We start from the raw sequence: 9,991 nt of genomic DNA, 5'->3' as shown, positions 1-9,991 counted from the left end.
TGGAACTAAACCCACAACAGCTGGTGGTCATCAAGGCAGTTTTCCCAGAGGGCAGAAGACTGTTACTAATAGGATGGAAACACAAAATTTACTGAGACCAACTGTAACTGCTGATAACATATATTGAGAAGTGCCTCATTTCTCACATTTTCTGCAGAGCAAGAGTGAAGCTAGAGAGTAATCTTAACTTTTACTGTGGGAAATAAAAAAAGTGGGAACTGAAACGTAGTCCCACTGAACAATTAGTACCAGGAACTGACTTTACTGTAATACTATTTTCATCACATTTAAAATAACATTCGAGTGATTCTACTCATAGAAATATGTTATTTCTCAGAGTTTAATCAATGTAGTATAGTTCATTAGAACTGCCCACTGAGATTCTCTCACATTTTAAATTATTTCAATTACTGCAGAACCTGGATGCTAGAACCCCCAAAAGAAGATGAAATAAATTTCTATGTTCTCCCTTTACAACAGCAGAGGTTTTGAGATGTTTCAATCGCATTACATAAACTTACATTCCTCGACTAACACAAAACATACACTCTCGCCACAGGAGACAAATACTTCTTATGCTGTTTCCAGCCAATGATTTTAATTTCAAATCCAGAGTAAAGATAACCTCTTCAGAGCTGGGAATGTGTTTGTGTGCAAGGAGAACAGCTCGCTGCAAGACAGCGATAACAATACCCATTAAAATCACGGCACATACTGAACAAGCACATGCACTAAGGCCATTACGTTCTTCAACACAGTAATGAAAGAACAGTCAGTTTCAAAAGTTTGGAGACACTGAAAGGTCAGGACTTTTTTAAGCTATCACCAAATAACACATACTGAGAGGCAGAAATGCTATTTTTGTTCAGTGATGACTCATTTGCAGCTCCTTCATGAAAGTCAAGAAGTGAGGGACTCCAAGAACCAAGAAGAACTGTTCAAAAGCACAAGCATAAGTTATCATGCATTTATTTATTATCTAATTTATAATACAGATGAAGCAACAGTGCTAAATAGGACAATTGATCATTCTGCCTGGGCGTTTGTTTCCCATGTGGTTCTTTCAGTGCCTTGGTGATGGTCTTCCAGAAGATGGCTGAGGCTGCCTGAATTTTGAGAGAACCACAACAGAATCAACAAAGGTATACGTGTTATATTCATGATGCTGAAGGTTCTTGTAGGTAGAATTATCGAATTCTTCCGGAGCAGGCTCAGCAGCTGCTGTGGTCTCTGTGAAAACAAACAGTAACTGGTGACTATAAGGACGCCACACTAGAGGGCAATATTCTTAATTACTGAGCCAGCTTTCACGTACTGTCAGACCCCTCATCCAGCCAAGATTAAAAAAAAAAAGTCAGTAACTATAACAAAAGGATAAGTTTACTAAGTTCTGCTGGTACCTTGTCTAGTCTTAAAGCAGCACATGATTTTGCAGTAGGTGAACTTGCAGTACAAGTCATCCAATACGGCACAGGTTTTCAAATCCAAACTACCACCTAATGCTGGGGGAAGGATAGGGCAGAACACTTCATTTATATTTCAAAGACGTATGTCTGCATTTCCTGGCTTTTTCATAGTTGCCTTGGTTTTCACTCTGGCCAGAACAGTAGGTGACATTCTTAGCAAGCCAGGACAGGCAATGCAGCAGTACAAGTGATATATCATCATGTCAGACCACAAGGTACAGCTATTAGAACTACTTTAAAGATTGATTTTTTTTTTTTTCCATGGGGAGAAGTGATGGAATTATTGAGATCTCCACAGTTTAATTTCAAATGTGGTTACACTGAACAGTAATATATCAAGATCCTTTGATGTACATTTCCTTTCTTCTAAATGTAATCTTCTAAACTTTGTATCAGCTTTTCTTCCCAAAAGAATAACCTAATAAAAGTTATTCAGAACTCCTTACTTCATGTTAAAGCCAACATTAATTATTACACTTTTAGAATATTATGTGAATTCAGGCAGTACTATTTACATAAAAGGTTCCTGTTACAGGCTGATTTTACAACCAAGGAAACTGCAAGGAATAAAACTTTACTCCCAATATTAATTTATTGTCATATACCCAGAGTTTTAACAATAAGAAATAAGCATAAATCTAGTGAAAAACTTCGTCATACAAATTTGTATGTAATTGTCTAGGTTAGATAGTATTAAGCTTCTTTTTGTAATACAACTATCTGCAATAAAAATACAAGAACTCAAGCAACTGAACACCAGAATTTCCCTTTAACTATGACATAGTAATTGCAACACAAAGCTACCAGTTTAAGAGCATGTATCTGTAACACTGAGCAAGACTTGCTTATAAAACACCATGTAGTAAGCCATGGTTTTCAGCAAAACAACAGCATAACCTATGAAAGGAAATATCCCTGTGCCTACAGCTCAATTCCTACCGAGACAGCTCACAGGAGACAACACGACAGAGATAAAAGCCGGATGATGCAGTTCTTTGCTGCAAATAGCCCCAAGAACAGGCAAGCGTAGGCAAGTGTACATTCAACCTGCAAAAGACAGTTGTTCCAAATGAAGAGACAGATGCTCAGAAAGAAAAGCAGATGGAATCTCATTTTTCCTGCCCGAATACACTGTACTTGGCTTCTTGAAGGAAAAATTTATCCCTGAGTTCATCCTCGCCATACTTCAGACTTCATCTATGCTTTCTCTCTTTAAGACCAAGCATCTCACAGGATGTTCTTCGGAAATGAATCAGAGGAATATTTCTGAGTTATCATGCTACTACTTTGCTACTTAGCAGTTAAAGTCAGCAATTTTTGCTGACTCCTTAGCATGCCTGCTTTACAAAGTGGATGACATCACCTTAACATCCAGGTTTGTAATGGGAAAAATTGCTTTTGCATCTTCAGTGTGCTTGCTGCAGTGTGCAGATGAACAAAAGAACAAGCAAACAAACAGGACAGAATTACAGCTTCCAGAAGGTATTATCATTAACGGTGAACATTAAACACGGAAAAGCAGTAGCTGCTCTCAAAGAAGGCCTCAAAGGGGAGAGCAAGATACGCCTGGAGATACCAGTGACACTGCTGAACACAATGCAGCTAGGTTTGACTCTTTGCTACCCCTGGCACTCAAAGACACTACACCAGCAGTAAAACGGTGTGAACTTTCCTGTACTAACCCTCACCTCTCCTGCAGCCACTGCAGCAGAGCCCTCAGCCTCACCATCTCCATGGGGCAAGAAGAGCTCAACAGCAAAAGTGCCACTTTCAGCAAAGCCCAGTCCTACCTGAAAGGGTTTTGCTGGTGTGGTTATGACGATTATAGGTCTGAGGCACAGTGGTATTATCGCCCCATTGATACAGACCTGCAGGAAAAGTTTGTCACGCAGGCTTAACCTTATTTTGGATTTACAGCATCAGAGCGGGGGAGGCTGTTTCATATATCTTCGATGGGTCATAATCTTCACCTTGAATCATTAGGACATTTTAAGACCGGGTCCTCCCTCTCATACTTGAAGTTCATTGAACTCATTTTTTGGGCCTTCATATCAGCTTCAGTGGGGAAAAAAAAAATGCTTAAGCATCTAGAACTCCACTGTGGATGAATGAGGAGAAAAACATCATCTGTAGATAACTACAAACAGCCCTTCTGAAATTTATATTTTTTATTTTTTTAATGAAAGCTTCTGCTGCTGACTGCAAGGAGGAACAAGTAAATGAAAGTATCATTTGCAAACTGCTGCATTTTACCATTTGAGTTGTGGTCAGGGAAGAAGCTAAGCTTAGCTTCCGACTCTTAGACCAAAATATGAGCTGAAGAGATCACCCCTGAGCCTCCTCTTCTCTGGGCTTAACAGACGCAACTCTCTCAGCCTTTCCTCACAGGAGAGATACTCCAGTCCCTTCATCATCTTAGTGGCACTTTGCTGGACTCTCTCCAGTAGCTCCACATCTCTCTTATACTGGGGAGCCCAGAACTGAACACAGCACTCCAGGTGCATCTCACCAGGAAAGGATCACCTCCCTCAGCCTGCTCGCAACGCTCCTCCTAATGTAGCCCAGGTTAGCAGGTCTTCGCTGCAAGGGCATGTTGCTGGCTCATGTTCAACTTGCTGTCCATCTGGACCCCCAGGTCCTTTTCTGCAAGGGTATCACTTGAAAGATGATATCCAACCAGCTTAACAATTATGCTGCTTTTACTTCCAAGTAGGCAAATTCTTTAATTCAAAGCAGCAACCAGAAGGGGGGGGTTTAAGAAGGGTATGCCGCCTTAAGTTGAAAGGCAAGAACGGTAAGCCACCACGGAGGGGCGTTTTCTACTGAAATACACAGAATGAGATCAGTAGGTAAGGTAACAGGACTGGTAGTAAATAAGAGGAGGAAGTTAAATAGTAAAATACAGCCAGGGAGATGATTATATGGTACACAATGCTCTCTGCTAAAATATATCACTGTCTCCTTCCAACTGACTACAAAAACCGGGTTATAAGGTCAACTCTGTGCTACTTGAACAACTCACAACGTACCAATCTCAGAATCAACCCCTGTTTTTGGTATTACACTATGATTTCTTGAAGTCTACTGAAGTCTGAAACACCGCAAGATTTAAAAAAAAAAAAACAACAGACAGCAGAGTTTAAGCAAAAAGTAGATGGCATCAAATTTGGCTCAGGAGAAAGGCAACTACAAAATCCTTCCAATAAAAGACCAGAGGGAAAACAAGTTTTGTCATATAAAACCCAGAATTTTGCTCACAGTGGAAAAAATCCCGTTTTCATTTTCTAAGAAACTGGTTTATGAAATTATAAAGTGAAACAAAGACTGTTTCCTTTCACAGCATAACCGGAAACTGAATATTACTGAGCTTTTACAACAATTAGCAATGAACAAGAATTTGTCTTCCAGAAAGTCACTGTTACACGGCTAGCTTCAGTTTAAAGATCAGAGAATCATGAACAGAGAAGATTTGGAAACCCTTTAAAAAAAGCTAAACCCTAGCCCAGATGAATCAATACAGTTCAAACAATTTAAAGGTGTACCCTCTATTGTGCTTTCTCCAGTCTGCAATCCTGCTTCCTGAATGGTCTCCTCCTTTGCTGTAGTGCCCATCACCAACACTGTGCTTCCAGAAGCCTCTTCTTCCAGTTTAGGACTGGTTACTACTTCTGCTTCCGACTCCTGTGCCTCCTTCACCTTTTTCTCATCTTCCCTGGATACCAGTTTTTGCTTTTTGCCTTCCTGAGTCACTGATGAAGCTTTCAGCTGAATAGCTGCTACTTGGGTTCCAATGGACTTTTCCTCCAAATAATCAGATTTATGGGTGACTTCGGTCAGGTCTTGGCTTTCAACCATGTGTGGTTCTAAGACCAGCTTCTGTGGATCTGCTGCTTTTGGAGTTGATTTTACTTTGGAGTCTCTCACTTTGGATTCTTTCACTTTGGATTTTGATGTTTTATGGCTGACTGATGTTTTAGAAAACGTAGCTTGCCTGATGGGAGACACATCAGTTTCTGTTTTGCCTGGCAGCTTCTTAGCTACATACTCTTTGTGAGATTTTGGGGACAAGTTCTCTTTTGCTAGCATTGATGCCTTTATTGCTATGTTATCAGAAAAGATGGAATTTCGTCTGGGAAACTCAACTTTGGTTTTAATGGCAACTTCTGAATCATCACCATCATTTTCTTCCTCAGAATCTGAGCTAGAATCTGAATCTGAGCTGGATGAAGATGAAGTTTCTTCCTCAACTAACTCTTTCTTCAAGCTTCCTTCTGTTGCACGTGTAGTGAGGTTTTCCTCCTCAGGGGAAGAAACAACTACTCGCTGAGGAAATGCAACCACGGTTTTTCTTGACATGAACGTCCTCATGTCTTCAGCAGAAGGTTTTGAAGATTCCTCGAGGTTAGTACTAGATACAGTCTCACCTTTGTTTGCAGACAATAGGAGAGAGCTAGAAGACAACATTTTAGGAAATTCAACTGTTGCCTTGATGGCTAGCGGCTTGGTGCTTCCCTGTGGTGACACTACATCTAGGAAACGGCATAAAGAAGATTATCATCGTTATATCCAACACCACTGTTAATTAGTGATCTTAGTCACACAATTTTAACTTTCTGAGATAATCTGGTACAAAAAGCAAATTGAAAGAAGTTATTATACTAAATACAGGCATTATGAAGCAGAAAGTTTTAAGATGTGTTAAGTTAAAGAAACTAGAGATCTAGTTAGCATTTAACAGTTCCTGCTGCTGCAATGCTGAAACTCAGGAGATAATGCCTTTTGCTCCTTGCTTTGCCAGACTCCTTGCAAGGGCTGTTTTTCTCTGTGCTTCAATCCTGCATCACTGAAAATGGTTTACAGACACTCCTGTCTCAGATGAACACTAAAATAGCTTGTTAGCTGAGCTCTTCAAATACGCTACTGCAGAGAACATTTGTCTGTGAACAAGCCAGTGAAGAGAAGACAGAGTAAACAGACATAGCAATAGCCAGCCTCTTACAATAGTTATCTTTAAAGCAGTAGGAAGGAATGACTGCCAAGAGACAAAGTAGTGGAATAAGAGATACTAGAGGCCATACGTGGAAGTATTACTTGTTCATGTATCAATGTGACCTACCAACTGAATTGTGTCTAACACAGTTTAACACGACTTCCTTAAGACTTTATCTTCTTCAGTCCTCACTATCTCCGCTTCTTATTTTTGGTTTGAGACCTCTTTGTGAAAAAACAGTCTTAGAAGATCTCCTAATGCTTCACGGTAGTCTGCCTTTATTTCTTCTCCCTCACAGATACTTTCATTAAGCTAAATTCTCCAGACAAGAAGTCAACAGTTGAAGAGAAAACAGCAGCTTTCAGGCCTTTTCAGAAAGTACCAAATGCCCTTGGATGCTTGTGCCAATGACATCCTCAACAGGCTGATCAACAGTGAATACTATTGTGGTTACAGAAAACAGGAAGACAACGAGGACTGGGAGCACATTAAGAAGACATACCACCACTGAAATTTGCTACAGCAACGCCAACTCTATTATGAGTTGCACCACTTCCAACCAGCAGTGTAATTCAACGGATTTCCAGTCTATCGTGCAGATTTATCTGCACAGTTTGGAAACCCAGATCTACTCTACAAGACCATAAACTAGATGCAGTTTTCCCCCTTACTGGTATTTTACATTAATACCTTGTATGATCCAAGGAGTTGCTATAATTAGTTCTGAATAGAAGCAAGACTTTAGCAACGTCCAAACGAAAACATCACAGAAGAGATGGACACACAAAATTAAAAGCAAAGTATTTAATAAATAAATACAGAGTTCTTAACGTAAGTACAAACAAACAAAAAAATATCTATTTAGCACACAGGTAATGCTTTTGAAAAGTTTCAGATACATACTTCTCTCTGCCAGTTGGAAGGGGCAAGGCAGGGAGGGAGGGCAGGGGGAAGTAGGAAAATGGGCAGCCGCCTTTGAAAGAAGCCTGACAGCCAAGTGAAAGCTGAGCAAAAGCTGAAGAAGTATTAATGCTAAGACATCCTAAGAAACCAAGACGGCAGGTAATATTCAACTTGACCATTAATAGTGTTACTGGAAAAATACTTTAAACAGTACTATTGGGATATGGAGAAAAAGATACATGTTTCAGCTTTTAATCATAAAGTCTAATACAACCATTTTATCAAAGCAAAGAAAGTTTGCAGACCCTGGTCCAGCTAGAACCTGAAAGAGACAGCTGCATCCTACACACCCTGACTAACCATAACCATTTGCAGGGGAAGCAGCTGGCTGAAAGAGGTAGTCTAAGAGGTCTCCTGACTCCTTCTGAAATCAGAGCTGCAGGACAATGAATCTAGAAACTGATGCTCAAGTGCATCTCAAATACACTTAAAATAATGCATAAAATAAATAATAATAAAAAGCAATCTGTTGTTCAATCAAGCTTCTATCAATTCACACAGCAAAAGCTTAGTGGAACCCAAGCTTTTATTGGCCTTAGCACTTAAGAAGCTAACATTAGAAGCCAGAAGTCTGCATTCTACTGCTCTTTCTGTGACCTTTTCAACAGCTGTCAACAAATCTGATTACTTCTACATACGGCCCCATGGAGATTTGCTGTTTAAGCACCTGCATTGCTAACTTGGGGTGGGGATCCTACTCACTGAATCAGTGAGCCTCTATTTAAAAACAGCATTTTGCACAAGATATCCCTCTTTGAAATTTGTATTCATGTTTTGACTTTGGTCAGGGACTAAAGTGGCCCAAGCACTTCTGAATGTCAAATGCACTGCAGCATCCAAATGCAGGTCCATGTTTTATGTTGCTTGCAAACCTATGGGGTGAGAAGCATTATGATCAAATTTAACACAACAGGGCCATGGCAGTTTTCTGCAGCTTCTTGACGCTGTTGCCTGGAGCAGATATTCTGGATGCCATCCAGAGGGACCTTGACAGGCTGGAGAGGTGGGCCTGTATGAACCTCATGAAGCTCAACAAGGCCAAGTGCAAGGTCCTGCACACAGGTCAGGACAACCCCAAGCACAAATACAGGCTGAGCGGAGAATGGGTTGAGAGCAGCCCTGAGGAGAAGGCCTTGGGGGTGTTGGTCAATGAGAAGCTCAACATGAGCCGAAAATGAGTGCTTGCATGGCAGGAGGGTTGAAACTAGATAATCTTTAAAGTCCCTTACAACCCAAACCATTGCAAAATCTTGCAAGTTTTTCTCTCTTTTGGTAAAATGGGATGCATTTTGACCCTTATAATCGAACGTTTTGAAAGACAAGGGGGAATATCTGAAGTTCAAAACCAGATTTTGCACCTCACTAAAAAAAGTAACTTGCTACACTCATTTCCAGCAAATTTCAGGCAACTTGCAAAGCTTCTTTATATTAATACAAACATAAAGATAGCTCTCCTTAAGCCTGGTCAAGCATCATAGCAGCTAACATGTGAAGGTAAACAGGAAGGAAGCATCAAGCTCATAGTGTTGTGTATAAATAAATATGCAGTCCCATTCCTACCAGACCTTTAGTTTCGGTTTATTTACTATGCAGTACGTTTGAACAGAAATCCCTGTTTACAGGGTGATGACCTTTCACTTTCTTGGCTTACGTAGCAGCTGTTCAGAAACGCAGCCACGAGCATTTTTAAGCTCTTCTTCCCTATTTAATGACAACCAAAGGGACTTGAACTTCAGACGGGCTGCAGAGAAAGGCGTTTCTGGTTTCGCACCAGAAAAGGAGACTCTCCTACTAGCAGCTACACCCCCATTTGCTTCTACTTTACACCCCACCACTTTTCAAGACGAAACAAACGCCTTACTCGTTGGCGGCGTCGTCCTGGAACCCCCCGGCCTGGTGCAGAGCGCAGCGGAGGGGACCTCTCCTCGCAGCCCCCGGGCCTCCAGCCGCAAAACCTGCGAAGTACCGTAAAATAATGAAGGAAGCGGGACAAAAGCGAGTTCCCGGGCGCGGCAAGGATCATCTCCCCCGGGCCCGTGGCGCAGATGCCGGCCGCCTCGCTATCTGCGCCACGGGCCCGGGGAGGGGGGGAAGGTCACCGACCGGGTCCGACCGGCTCCTCCCCGCGTCCGGTGCCCACCCTACCCCTTACCTTGCGGGTCGCCGTCCGGCCGCAGCCCAGCAGCGAGGGAGCCGCCATCTTGCCGCCGGCCCGTAGCCGCCCCAGCCCTCCGGGCCCTCCCCCGTGGGCGGAGGCTTAAGCGACGAGGTTCCGCCGCCGTTATCACCGAATGATAGCGCGTAATGCAGCTGCTGAGGATTACGTCACGCCGCTGTCGTGCCCTCCGTTCACAACGAAGCTGCCGCCTGAAGCGCGGCCCCGTCGGACGCCGCTACGGCGCCCGGCGGGATGGGTAACCCAAACCCCGCCGCGCACGGGCCCGCGGTTTGGCGTGTGGGTTCCCCGCAGCCCGGTACGCGCTCAGGGGGAGAAACGCGCCCCGCTAGCAGCCCGCCGGCGCCGCCCGCCACTCGTTCCCCTCAGCAGCCCTCCGGCCGCCGCCTCTGCACG

At 42.7% G+C, this 9,991-nt stretch overlaps 1 protein-coding gene across 2 annotated transcripts; it reads right to left on the bottom strand.

The window, feature by feature from the left end:
- Positions 1-967: 967 nt before the first annotated feature.
- NDUFV3 (NADH:ubiquinone oxidoreductase subunit V3) lies at positions 968-9,623 on the bottom strand. 2 transcript variants are annotated; one of them, XM_086618350.1, is made up of 5 exons: positions 9,572-9,623; positions 9,281-9,374; positions 9,058-9,060; positions 5,009-5,995; positions 968-1,230 (listed from the first exon to the last, which is right to left on the bottom strand). In XM_086618350.1, the coding sequence occupies exons 1-5, from the start codon at positions 9,617-9,619 to the stop codon at positions 1,064-1,066; spliced, it is 1,299 nt and encodes a 432-aa protein (XP_086474476.1). In that variant the 5' UTR covers positions 9,620-9,623; the 3' UTR covers positions 968-1,063. The 2 variants fall into 2 exon arrangements, with proteins under 2 accessions (XP_086474476.1, XP_086474466.1); XM_086618340.1 differs by lacking the exon at positions 9,058-9,060.
- Positions 9,624-9,991: the final 368 nt, after the last annotated feature.

Source organism: Tauraco erythrolophus, chromosome 1, assembly GCF_009769465.1.
Source record: "Tauraco erythrolophus isolate bTauEry1 chromosome 1, bTauEry1.pri, whole genome shotgun sequence".
Classification (NCBI taxonomy): Eukaryota; Metazoa; Chordata; class Aves; order Musophagiformes; family Musophagidae; genus Tauraco; species Tauraco erythrolophus.
Note: the sequence above shows the minus strand (reverse complement) of the source record. Positions and strands in the feature narration are given on the sequence as shown.

What these genes read in the sequence shown, in the direction of transcription:
- NDUFV3 (XM_086618350.1), bottom strand. Translation starts at nt 9,619, where the DNA reads ATGGCGGCTCCCTCGCTGCTGGGCTGCGGCCGGACGGCGACCCGCAAG. An exon ending in GCCGGACGGCGACCCGCAAG is followed by an intron (nt 9,375 to 9,571) that starts GTAAGGGGTAGG and finishes GGTACTTCGCAG; the next exon opens with GTTTTGCGGCTGGAGGCCCG. An exon ending in TGGAGAAAGCACAATAGAGG is followed by an intron (nt 1,231 to 5,008) that starts GTACACCTTTAA and finishes TTGTTTTCACAG; the next exon opens with AGACCACAGCAGCTGCTGAG.